At 39.2% G+C, this 13251-nt stretch overlaps 5 protein-coding genes; 1 reads left to right on the top strand and 4 right to left on the bottom strand.

Annotated features, from left to right (window-relative positions):
- Positions 1–269: 269 nt before the first annotated feature.
- On the bottom strand, positions 270–1456 carry GSBLH_T00004701001 (uncharacterized protein; the record flags this gene model as incomplete). Its single annotated transcript, XM_013043652.1, has 4 exons — positions 270–1058; positions 1093–1266; positions 1301–1362; positions 1390–1456. The coding sequence occupies 4 exons, from the start codon at positions 1454–1456 to the stop codon at positions 270–272; spliced, it is 1092 nt and encodes a 363-aa protein (XP_012899106.1).
- Positions 1457–2686: 1230 nt separating this feature from the next.
- Positions 2687–3196, bottom strand: GSBLH_T00004700001 (uncharacterized protein; the record flags this gene model as incomplete). The annotated part of the gene is made up of 1 exon (XM_013043651.1): positions 2687–3196. One exon carries the CDS (start codon positions 3194–3196, stop codon positions 2687–2689), a length of 510 nt encoding a protein of 169 aa, XP_012899105.1.
- Positions 3197–3456: 260 nt separating this feature from the next.
- GSBLH_T00004699001 (uncharacterized protein) lies at positions 3457–4283 on the bottom strand (the record flags this gene model as incomplete). Its single annotated transcript, XM_013043650.1, has 2 exons — positions 3457–4024; positions 4060–4283. The coding sequence occupies 2 exons, from the start codon at positions 4281–4283 to the stop codon at positions 3457–3459; spliced, it is 792 nt and encodes a 263-aa protein (XP_012899104.1).
- A 6371-nt stretch (positions 4284–10654) lies between these two features.
- On the top strand, positions 10655–11729 carry GSBLH_T00004697001 (uncharacterized protein; the record flags this gene model as incomplete). XM_013043649.1 has 2 exons in its annotated part: positions 10655–10771; positions 10806–11729. The coding sequence occupies exons 1-2, from the start codon at positions 10763–10765 to the stop codon at positions 11727–11729; spliced, it is 933 nt and encodes a 310-aa protein (XP_012899103.1). The 5' UTR covers positions 10655–10762.
- Positions 11730–12162: 433 nt separating this feature from the next.
- GSBLH_T00004696001 (uncharacterized protein) lies at positions 12163–13045 on the bottom strand. XM_013043648.1 has 2 exons: positions 13024–13045; positions 12163–12954 (listed from the first exon to the last, which is right to left on the bottom strand). The coding sequence occupies exons 1-2, from the start codon at positions 13031–13033 to the stop codon at positions 12188–12190; spliced, it is 777 nt and encodes a 258-aa protein (XP_012899102.1). The 5' UTR covers positions 13034–13045; the 3' UTR covers positions 12163–12187.
- Positions 13046–13251: the final 206 nt, after the last annotated feature.

Raw genomic sequence — 13251 nt, 5'->3', positions numbered from 1 at the left:
CTAGTTAGACATAATCAGGATTGAGACCATTTTATACGTATTGAGGATTTCTGATTGAATCTCACTATTCGTAAAGATTTCAAGCTGTCCTCCAAGACATTTAACTCCCAAAATACGAAGATCTATTTCCTTTGACTCAAGAATCACCTTTTGGATCCTAATGCTCAATACAGAATCGAATAGTTTACTTTGGAATTACTACTTCCTTAATGCGTGCCTTATCACACGCCTTAACGACACTATCCTAAACATTAAACAACAAGAGAAACTCATACAAGACCCTGCAGAACAGGCAATTGAAGCTGTTTGTATCCACTATTCAAGCAACGACCCAGTATAGGCAAGAAATACTTATTCTTGAAAGTATTATCTCCCTTTTCCAGAATCATGTCTAACTGTTTAAGGAGAATTGAATAACATTGGGTAACCAATTCAGGAGGAGACGAAAGCGTGATCATAGGAATCATGGCAGGAACAATCTTGGTGTTGAATACAGTCGAATCCACTTTGTTTCCAATGAACAACAAACATGGAAGCAAATCACTGGCAAAGTCGGTAATATTCGAAACCTCTGCGAGCTTCGGAATTACCATAGAGACTAGCAGATGAGTAGGGAAGTGGACCAATGACGCCTGTAGATTCTTCAACACATCTTTCTGATGAGCTTCATCCATCTGCAACAAATTCTCTAGCTGGCGCATGGTTTGGACAGGTCCTCTACTGAAATAAGGACAATCCTTCACTCTCGCGGCAGAGGGACGACGTGACGGATCCAAACTCAATAGTGCTGTGAGGCAAGAGTGGAGCATTTCGGGGACCCGATCCATTGCAATAGGCTGCAGATTCTGCACTTGGTACGCATGCGTTAGCGGATTGCCATCATCGACCTTGACCAACTTTTGGGTCGTTCCATCTGCTTCCACACCCAAACTGAATAACTCCCAGATGAGGCAGCCTAAGGACCATTCATCCGACGCTGTGCTGAAGTTTCCAGGCTGTGTACTCAGCTCAGGAGCCGAGTAGTTCATATCTGGAATGGCGGCATAGCGGGTGGCAGGCTGAAAGTCAACACTTGAGAAGGAAACATACCACTGTCCCACAATCAAGTAAATAACGCGTGCTACCCACATCAGGAGAAAGCGAAAATCCGAAGCCAGCCAGTTTCCAAGACCCATCAGGAGTAATCCAAATGTTTTCAGGAGATAGATCCAGATGCACCATCTTCGCGGTATCATGCATAAAGATTAAAGCTTCGCAAACATGAATCTATACCAATTACAAGAGATCACAAAAAAACAACAAGACCACACGTAACTTCAAACTGGGAAAGAGTACGCTCCTTAATACTCTTCGGAATTGAATCTACCGGCAGATTCGTAAAGTTGTTACACATGTTTGCAAGGGAGCAAGTCACACGTTCCGTTACAAAAACGATCTCCTTGGGGTTTTCAGGCATAACCTCAATGACTTTAAGAGTGTAGGGATGTCGAAGCCTAGTCGTTTACAACATCACTAAGTAGGTACATAGTCATCTTTTTTATGTCCTGATGCAATAGATAGAAGAAATCGCTCTTGAAAGGTTTATCTTCTGGAGTAAGAAAGCTTTCCTTGAAGTAAAACACAGAGACTTCTTCATTCGTTGCTCTACGAACAGCGTTATGAATCTACACGATAATCTCCTTTCATAAAGGGGTTTACCCTCCAGCAAAAATGAGGTCCTCCAGTTGCAACCGGTTTTTCTTCAACGATATACGATTTGTCGACCTCGCTACCGAGGGCAATTTTCATCATACGCTTGAACATGGTGAAAGTCAAGAATTAATAAGATCTTACAAAAACAGAAATTATAGCCTCTTTAGGCATTCCAGAATTTGAGTCTATTTTCTCCATTACTTTCATTTTCACAAACATGCATAAATATTCAATTCTGATGACACAAACTCTCATAATACGCGATACTAGATTCCAGTTTTCTTTGTAATGTGCACAACTCTGCTAACTTGGAGAGACCTAATTAATATTAGAACAATCACACTTTCAAATGTACTCTTTCGAATAGTCTTCTGTGCTTTTCGCTGACGAGGAGTAGGAAAGGCTGATAGTAAGCACAGAGGGTCCTTTTTATATTCCTCAATCTTCTTTTGTAGTTGAATATCATCCGAAGCCATTGGCTCCTCCCAGTCTTCCCCACTCTTCTCTGAATCTTGCACTTTCGATTTCCGCTGACGAAGCTCATCTTCTGAAGTCTTTGTATCACTTCTGGCTCCCGTACCAATCGCATTTGGGGTAGGGGTTGTGATGAGACAATTTTCTCCGTTTTCTTTTCTATAAATATTAAAATGTTACCAAAAATACAGTATAAAGCATGGCTTTAATTCCATTATAGCACTAACATTGGTAAAGGACATAGTTCCTTTCAATATCGAGTCAGCAGACATATCAAAAACGCCCTAAGTGTTAACCCATCATCATATATTCACATCAGAAAAGATGTCGTAGAACTCTTTCTTTAGAGATATATACTGATAACAATCTTGCAGAATAGACACAAGTAAATTATCTAATTCCACCGATGAAGTTTCCATTGAGTAAAAACTAGTATATATTACAAACAAAAGTACATTATTTCAACTAGTTTTTACTTTTTTCTGACAATCAGTATTGAGCTGACTCGCTAACTCACTTATCACTGCCGATTTCTCTCTATCCCTTTTGTCCGTCTTAATGATGGTTGTAGCGATAAATTCCTTAAACCTTTGTAAACTAAAGGGTTATAATTGAATGCATAACAGTACTTCATAAGCCTTTCTTCGTTGGGCTCATTGCTGACTAAGCGATATACCATCACTGCATTCTTTTGTCCAATCCTATGGCATCGATCAATCGCCTGGACGTCCACATAAGGGTTAAAGTTATGATCAACTAAAATGACAACACTGGCAGCTGTGAGTGAAAAGCCATGTCCACAAATTCCTGTGGTAGCCAAGAGAATAGAGATTTCATTATCAGTTTGGAAGTGCTCCACATATTCCATTCTCTTTTCGGCACATAGCTCACTAGTGACTGTTAGAAAATGGATATTCGAATAGAGATCTAAAAGTTGCGACGCAATGATCTCCAGACATCTCGGCTTTTGCGAAAAAATGACTATTTTGCAACGAGATGCCGTCTCGTTTGATTCGGCAAATTCCCCCATGCATAAAAACTTCTCGATTAAAAACTTTAGCGCAACAAGTTTTCCTGAGCAAGAATAACTTTGGAGCTTATTCGATATAAAGGGAGATAGACTACAACGCACATAAAGAGCTTAGAATGAAGTATATACTAGAATGATTCTAAAAAAGAGCAAAGAGCAGGGTGAGTCGCTATAGCGATACTTTGCTGTAAAATTTGATTTCTCGCTGTTTCATCAGCTAGTTGAGAATTGATCCACTGTCGAAACGTTTTCAAACTACATTATATAAATATATATAAGTATAATCCGTACACAGAGTCCTGACATTCTGTCATAGGACACAAAACATCAGAGATGATTTTCTCCGGTAATTCTAGATGCACATCATCCTTTGTTCGCCTTAGCAAGAAGGGACGAACTGCCTGATTTAGCGCTTCGATTCGTTCATTCGCGCGCGTTGTTAGTGTCCGGTTCTTTCTGTGGTATGCCTGTGCGATCGGTTTAATGTAATAATCATAGAAATGATCGTACTCCCCAAAATAGCTTGGGGCAATAAACTGGAAAATGGCGTAAATATCTTCCAAACAATTCTGGATCGGTGTTCCCGAGAGGACAATTCGATGATTAGCTTGAACTTTACAAATCGCTTGATGAAGTTGTGAAGTATGATTCCGAATGAAATGCCCCTCGTCTAGCACACAACACGAAAAGTGAATAGATAATAGTGAACGATTCTTAGTGAGTTCATTGCGAATAATGGGATAAGAGGTTATTACTAGCGTTTTTGAGTTACTTGCAGATGTAATGTGTTCAATCACTTGATCGTGCGTTGAAGATGTTGGGCTGAATCTACGAGATTCATATGATTTCATGGATCAAAATACAAGACAACATTCACAGAATCAGCTGGAATGAATTTTTGGATTTCCATTTTCCAATTGAGCATTAAACTCTTAGGAGTGACAATTAAACTAGGATAGTCCTCGTCGCAGCATAGAACGGCAATAGCTGCTTGAATGGTTTTTCCTAATCCCATTTCATCACCCAGAATTCCTCCAGAAGAGATTCCCACCATACAGTTGCGCAGTAACCATTTAATTCCTTCCATTTGGTACCTATAATTCAACGAAAATAAAGGGAAAGGACGAACGTAACGGAACGAGGGGAGTGAAAGGTAGAGAATAGTGATCAAAGCCTACAATCATTGAACGGAATAAAAATGGAATACGATGACTAAATAATTCATATTCTTTTCGAGCCGATTCCCAACTTTTTGATTTTTCCCTGTCTTCAGATGTGGGCTCTAACCCCTCAAAAGAGTACGAAATAGAGAGAATTCGCAGCAATCGTGAATGAACATATATATTTGAGTTAGAGGAAGAGAATCGTGTGTTAACTCCAAGCAACAGCTGATATAAATTGTCAAGAAGAATGGATGAATGTTGATATAATGCAAGTAATAGATCCACAGAGTGGACTATGGATGATGCAGATTTTCCTTCTAACAATATATCACAAATGTGCTGTGAGAGAGAAGGAATACTATTACTATCTGTAATACATTGTTGCAATTCTGTAATGACTGGATGTGTGTCACTTAATACAGGACAAGTATCACAAACATAATCAATCACCTTAATAAGGTCTTGGCGTACAAACGAGTTATCTTCGAATCCCCGAATCTCTGCTTTCAGGACAAAAATACTTTTTATTTGGTCTTGTTCGGTCCCTTCTAACCCACGAAGAATTAACTCGCTGAGTGCTTTTTGAACATGCTGACACTGGTCCGTCCTGGAAAGGCGCTTTAGCAGAATTGTAACTGCACGCAAACAATTTGTTTCGGATGGAATGCGGCACACATTTGACAAAATGCGAGAGGATATTACAGAAGATAAAAGTGGAACTGAGCAACATACAAGAGTAAACAAAAAGGATGATAAATTAGGGAGAACATGATGGAATTCTGATAACACAGTCTTGAGATATGACTTATCTCCGCTATTGGCACAATCATAATACTGATTTAAGGTAAATAAGTAGCTTTCCACTTTATGTTGCATGTTAATACTTTGGATGATTTCATTCTTTCTTTCAACATATTGCCTAACATGTTTTTGTAACAGGATAAGCGAAATCATATCTACAGAGTGAGTTATACCTAAAAAACCAAGACCATCTTCTGACAGATTTTGAGTTATTTTCTCATTAATCAATTGAACTAAATGTTCAATTGGAGATATATCTAACTTTGGGACCAACTCGTCACTTAAATCTGGATAATGCTTCACGATTGAAACGACAGACTTTTTTATGAGTCTTAACTCACTATCATTATGCAAGCACTGATCAACATCATTTTTAGAAGGGTTGAAAGTAGTTTGTGTATCTTTAGAATGGCTTAATATACTGCAATGTGGAATAGAGACGTGATCATTTATAAGGATAGAACATACCCATTCTAAAATCTCGTTTCGTTCACATAAAAGTAACATTTGTTTTGTGGTAAAGTCAGTTTCGCGCTGAATGTTGGTCCCCCATATTGCATGTAGAAGACAATAACAAAGTAAGCATAGATCTTTGTTCGCCTTGTTTCGTTGTTGGATAAAACACCATCCACTACTATCGATGACATTACCAGAAAAGGGAAGAATTCCTTTCAATTGTAAATCATCAATAAGTCGGTTCCCTGAATGTAATTTCGGGACAAGACGGAGTTCCCATTGAGACGTACTTTGATGGGGTTTAAGGACTGAAAGTAGGGCTTGAAAGGCAGAGGGAAGTCGAATGGCATCCTCGCAAATAAACGCATCCATTAAAAGCTGCACCACACTTTCATCAGTAGGATAGTATGGGGCTAGATGTTGAATACATTGATAAACTGCTTCTCTCACAAAAGCGGAATGATAAAGCGAGTAGAAGGCTATTAAGGTTAAAAAGGATGATTCTCTTCTCTCTTTGAATAGGCTGCTTTGCATGTCTGAAAATTAGAGTAATGAAAGCTATCATACAATTAACGACATCCTGCCACCTTGCGTTTTCCTTGGGAAGTACATGGGAAAGGATAATAAAATATGACTTTAGAGCACAATTCCATTCTGACAAAAAGTTATGAGAACACAGCTGTTGGACAATGAACTCTCCTAGTTCATCCAGTTTGTTATTTGGCAAAATGGAAGCATCATCATGTAGCCAATTACAGATAAGGTTTCCTGTTATTCCTTGAGTGGCATAATCTCCTTTTCGAAACCATTCTAAAGCCATGTCAATAACTGCAGGTGTGTGATGATTTATGGCTTGTGTGGCAAGGGCTAGATCATACAACCATATCCACTCTTCTGCTGGATTCCAATCATGGCGACTGTGAAGCTGAAAAATGATCTGGTCTAACTTACATTGGCACAAAGGAACAAGAGTCAGTTGCGTTAGGCATTCACAGGCTGTCTCACGCACAGGAACACGATACAAATCAAATGATGCATCAAAGAAAATATCACTAAAGAAAACTATGACAACGACGAATAGAATCAGCAATAATACCTGATGGAAAGAGAAAAAAGAAATAATACATTTGGTTCAAGTTTGTAACGCCGTAGAAAGACAGCTAAAATGCTAAAGCCACCGTGCCGGTATTCCCAAGACACGTTTACACAGCTAAAGTGGAATTGAGAGTTTATAAAAACCATTGTAAAGAGGAGAGGAACAGCGAAGATAAAGAGGAATCATCCAGGTGAAATGAAGCCAAGCAAGAGTTGACCCAGTGAGAACTGAGTGAGTTATCTGTCAGTAATTTGATTGCTGGCAAGGAATTAGGTGAATGTGCATTTAAGTCTGGAATCGTAGAAGGTATTCCTGAATCTGTAATAGTAGAAGATGTTTGTGAATCTGTAATAGTAGAAGATGTTACTGAATCTGTAATGGTAGAAGATATTTGTGAATCAGGAATGCTTACTGCTATCTGCTTTGGTTTGTTAACTGCATCAGACTTTGAACTGGAAGTCGAACCAGAATGAACACCCACTAAACCCGATACTGGTTCTACAATAGAGCCAATAACAAAACAGCATACCGATATCATATAGATTATTGGCCTCTTGTAATACTTCGACATCATTCACATCTTTATCAACTTCATCCTCTATAACCGCTCTTAGCTTTGATTGAAGAGACTCTCCCACTTTAACTTGGTCAAGATCGTCAATCTACAATAACAATAAACCTGATAAAGGAATACACAACAATCACTTGACAACCAACTCTGCAACCTCCGAATCGATCGTGCGCTAATATTTTCCCACTCGATAGGTAACGAATAATCAGATACAGATATTTGAAAATCAGGAAAATCAGAAACTGCTTCATCCAACATGATTGCAGCAGCAACACGCTCTTCATAGCATGGAGATATCATATATCGTTTTACCTATGTTTTATAAAGTCAATGATTTCTTTTACCAGAGTTAGCATCTGTTCAGCATTCGCAATATTTACAGACGCCAATCGTCGCAGTTGCTGCTTGGCAGGTTCAGTAGAAGGGGTAGAACCTATAGAGACAACGTGAAACAGCAGCGATACTTTGCAGGAATGAAAACAAACGTTCTATCCTCTTCATGGTTAACTCATCCATGTTCAGCAAAAGAATTAAAACTAAAGTAATATAAAAAATAAGTAATCGATTAACAGTGGATGCAAACCTTCCTAAGGACTTTGTAAGGATGTCATATAGACCCGTAATCCAGTTGGCTCAAGTGACGATGGGTTTTCTGTGCTCTGTTGCCAGCCTCCAGCGGTACCCCATTCCCTAGTAACATGGCATTCTCGAATTCCTAAGAGAACCCCACGTTAACCACCAAAGCCAACTGGGCAAGTCACTGACAGTCCAAACAAACACCCAAAGGACCTTACACCTCCTGCCAACCTACTCCCGCTCGGGTGACAAGTTGACGCGACTCAACCCAGCAAGTGCTTTCCTACCTCGAACTATATAAGGACCAAGAAAAAATCCAATATATTCATTATGGGTTTTCCCGATCTTGTGATTATTCACTTTAGGGTTAGAAATGCTGTTGGCTCACTGTGTACACACACATATTGTGTGGCATAAGGCATATATATTTCGATCACCATGCCACAGGGGAGGAAGCGGGTGGTATTAAGTCCACACGAGAAGAAGGAAATAATTACGATCAAAGAGAATCACCCTGAGTATAAGATCGCGGACATCGCCGAGGAGTATTACAAGCGAACGAAGAAGACGGTCAGCAATTCTACAATATCTACCATTTTGAGTAATCGCGATGCAATCATGAGTAATCAGCCTTACGGGAAGAAGAGCAGCAAAGTGTTTTCGATATCGACTGAAGTGATGTATAAAGTGGAAGAAGCTCGTGCCAACGAGAAGATGGTGACGGAAGCTTTTGTGATTGAAAAGGCCTGGGAGCAGGTTCGCAAGCACAAATTAGACGAATCATTATACGTGTTTAGTACTTCATGGGCTAGTAATATATTAAAGGGAGTAAAAGATGATGTATCGATTATTAAGCAAAAGGACAAAAAGTCCAGCTCAAATAAGGGCAGTACCCCAAGTAATGATTGGTTGTTTGTGCTCATTAGTTTCTTCGGATGTTTCCTTATTCCTTGACTTGTCTACTCTGGAAAGGAATTCTCTCATCGAGGAAAAGAATACCCCGTATGAGTGTTCTACCACGAGCGAAGATGTGACTCCTACAGTTCCAAGCAAATCGACATTGGTAGCGACTGCTCCTCAAGATGGCCAAAATACAGCACAATCCGCAAAGTCTGGAAGCAAAAAGAGACCTTCAATGACTCCTTTGGATGATTCGAATTTGCCTCAAAGTGCTCATAAAAGGAAACACTCCGTAACTTCATCCCCTTCCAAGAAGGCAGTAGTTCTAGAACCGTAATTTACCAAATAGGCGAAAGAAGAGATTGCGGATACTACTTTAGTGAAGTTGCAGAACTATCTAAGCTCCATTGGCGGTTTTTCTTTTTCTTTTTTGAATTCTAATGATTAGATAAGCGCGATTACCGTTCTGTACTGTTTTCCCTTCTGGAGAAAACCTATAAGGATAACCCGTATTTTGTTCCGATCATGAGCAAAGAGCTAGACAATGTTATGAAGACTCTCAAATTCATGGTAGAAAAAGAAGGGAAAACATGGTGATGTGTTTGATGAAACAAATGTGAATACCGGAACTATCCTGTCTAGTGATACAGAAAATACGATAGTTTGTATTTGTAGATTCATTATTCTGCGATAAAACAGATATTTGGTGTAATCGATGTAGATGAATAGCACTGAAGTTATTATTTATATATGTATGCTTGTTTTAATTTGTCATTTGCTTGAAGAAATGACAAATTAAATGGCAATTATCTAAACTATAAACTCCTTTTCAACTCCAGAGAACTTAGTAATTGGAGAATGCTGGCCTAATGCTGTTTTAAATACATACAATACGAAGCTATCTTCCAATATATGGATTGACAATGACCTGCCGAAATGAAGATAGCTATTGTTTCGAAACCGTGTATCAGATATTCCAGAAACACTTAATTCATCCATCCATCTATCTATCTATCTATCTATCTAAATGAATGAATGAATAAATAGATAGATAGATAGAAAGTCAGACTCGAACAATAAAAAACGATAATCTGCTAAAATGTCTCTGAAACGAAAGCGCTACAGTAGTAAGAAATATAGCAAAAGAAGATAATACACTGTTACACTCAAAAAAGGGGCTATAAGTATCTTTGACCATTTTACTACAACTCTTACATGCCAATAAAGACCGAAAAATAAAAGAATAAAAGCAAGTAATGGAAGGAAAAAAGCAAAATGGAGAAATAGATCATTGACAAATATCCAGCCGGAAAATGATTAAAAGCAGAAGGTACCCAAAAAACAGGGTGAAACCATTTTATAAAACGATTTGGATTGCTCTCTAACATTAGTGTTCATACCTCCATTTGAATAGTAGAAAGAAGACGCGTAAATAGGAGATTATTCGAATTAATCAATGAAATACGAAAGAGAATACCAGAGAATGATGTGTGCAAAGCATGCACCACCTAAGAGGCATTGAACACTATCGATAATGGTAAACCTGCTTTTTAACGTGCTCTTAATATCAGATCCATATTCTTATGAAAAATGCGTCAAATAAAGAGGAATATCAAAAGATGGTAATGGAAACACTATTTTTCTTTTATTCTATATATTATTAACTTGGCATAGTTCCATCAGACGATGGTTCTAATAGATAAAATAATCACTTTCGATATTCAACATTATCTATAATACTAACAGTCCTTTGATAATTATGTCCACACTCACACTGTACTTGTGTTTTGTGTGTTTTGTATCATATTCACCTTATGTTTGCCCAATTGTTTGTTAATCGTACAGAAAAGGCGATTAAGGCTTCAAGTATAAAAGCGATCCGAAGATAATCTATAGTACCTGACCCTGCCTATTTGGTAAAGAAGATTCCCCTTTGGAAGCTTGGAGTGAAGGGATGGAACAAAAAGGAGTTCACTAATCAGACCGCAGCCTTAACAAAGGATATGATTTCTGTATTGCCTATTCTTTGTAAATAATTTGCAGGAGTATTTGCATGTGAAAGAAAAATTAGATCATGCATTAGAGGAAGCATATCACACTTTTAAACGTGGTGATAAGGAAAAATTGCGAGAATGGACAAGAGAGGTTATTTCGCTGGAAGAGAGATGCTCTGCCTTTGACAAGTTAGTCCCTCTGGTGAAATCTGTGCAAAAGAATGTGAAAACTATTATTAAGGAAACTGAAGTGCCTGAAGAACTTAGTTCTGCCATTGCCTCAATCGTGTATTTTACTTGTTTCTATGGAATGCCCTCTTTCCAGCGTTTTACTGCGCAAATTGCATTTAAATTCGGGGATAAGTATGTGGAGCGTATTCAGCAAAAGCACAAGGGCGTAGATGATGGTGTGTATCAGTCTTTGAATTACAAGCCTTCGAAGGATGAAATCAAGGACCGCTCTAAGGATCTTTCTAGCTTGAGCAAGAAGCGCGAAAAGGAAGAAAAGCAGCTGCTGAAGAATTCTGGTTCTGCTCTTGTAAGCACGATAACGGATATCCCCAGTGCGCTCGCCAACATGAGTGCGAAGAAGCCTGCTAAGAAATCTAAGAGTAGTCGGCGCTCGAGTAAGGTCCAGGATGAGAGCGATTCTGATTCTGATTCTGATTCTGATTCTGATTCGAATGAAGATGAGGAGGAGTATTCGAATGACACTGATTCAGTGACTTCGGATTCGGGATCGGATTCGGGATCGGATTCGGAGGAAGAAAAGAAGAAGAAGAAGAAGAAGCAAGCCAAAAAAGAGAAGAAGCAGGAAGCTGATGTGGCGAAGGTGAAAAAAGTAAAGCCCATGAATGAAACGGACTCTGAAATACCTCCGGAAGAGTCTGATAAAAGTCCAGCCATGGCTAAAGAAGAACAACCTGAAGTTGCGAAAGAGGAGAAGATTTATTTGTGTTTTTTTACACAAACATGATTCATATTTGTGAACAATTTCTGTTTTCTTAATGTGAGTGAATTCATATTTTACAGTTATTGAGAGAAAATAGACAGTAGTATTTGTCTGGTCGGACAGATATCGTTGTCTATTGAGCTCTCTTACAATAGATCCTAAGATACTTTTTCAAATCGAAACTACAACACTGAATCAGATCCTTGTTAGAATACTAATCTCATATAAAAAACATAAACATAAATATCTGTTGACCATTATATAACCTAGCTCAGATTTCTTTTCGGAGAGTTTATTCTCGATTACTCCCTCCTATTCTTATATCCTAAACAATCTCCAAAGTGTAACGAATCAGACAACCACCTACTCTACCCACCTAAATACAATACACACTTTATCTTTTTCGTATCATTGTCCATTTAAAAGTGAAAATACATGTTCACCAAACAAACACTTCCGAAATTGTTGTGTGTTCTATTACCTTACAGACGACCTCCCGATCCAGCCATGGGAGCCACAGTCTCCTCCACCTTCACGCCCTCTTCCTCCTTCTTCACGACATCGGCGTGCTGCTCCATCAGCTTCACCGTATCGATCTTGGGCGACTTGATCATCTTCACCTTGCGGATCAGCGTGTTCTCCAGAGGATAGATCTTGTTGCACTCCTTCTGAATGCGAGCACCGATCGACTCCATGCACAGCTTCGGAACCAGCGTCGCAAGATCGCACTTCGACACCTCGTCCGTGATGATCTCCACCATCTTCGCACGAATGCGGTGGATCTGAGAGGCCTGCGCGTAGCAAGTCTTCTTGTTCTGGTTGTCCTGCTTGCGGGTGAACGCGATGCAGAACAGACGCAGCTTGTAACCGTCGGTGGTAGACACCTCCACGTTGCACTCGATCAGAGTCTTCCACTTCTTGATCAGAGAACCCAGCTTGTCGCGGGTGATGTCCATTCCGTAGAAGAGGGTGATGCACTTGTCTCCCTGTACGTCCTCCACTCGCAGCTTGATCTTGCGGTAACCCTGCTCCTCGTTCTTGCTCAGATCGCCCAGATTGGCCTCGAAAATACGTCCCTTCAGACCTTCCGAAGCGATTTTCAATCCCGAAGTACGAGACACGAGCGTCTTGCACACATCACGCACCAGGAACTGGTTCGGGGCACGCACGTCGTACCACTCCTTCTTAGCCATGGTATCAATCACCTTCTTTCCCTTTCCCTTCTTACTGATTTTCTTTTGAGACTTGCCTAGAAATCGGTTAGAACTCTGGAAATAGCCATTGACAAGCAAGCAAAAGTTCATACAAAGTTACTTACCAATAGCCATAATTCACACAACAAAACGAGTAGAATTTGAAGAAACAAGCAATACTACGACATGACTGAATATATATACGCTATTGTATACAAAAATTATTCTATAAATAGGACAAAACAGGTTATAATTGATATATACTCTTATGACCGATTTTGGATTATAATAAAAATGAAAAGATGTTTAAAAACAAGCATTGACTCATATAGACATAGGACAACTTAAAATAG

This window comes from Blastocystis hominis (assembly GCF_000151665.1).
Source record: "Blastocystis hominis, Singapore isolate B (sub-type 7) whole genome shotgun sequence assembly, scaffold_8".
Lineage (NCBI taxonomy): Eukaryota > Bigyra > Opalinata > Blastocystidae > Blastocystis > Blastocystis hominis.
This window is presented reverse-complemented; position numbering and strand designations above follow the sequence as displayed.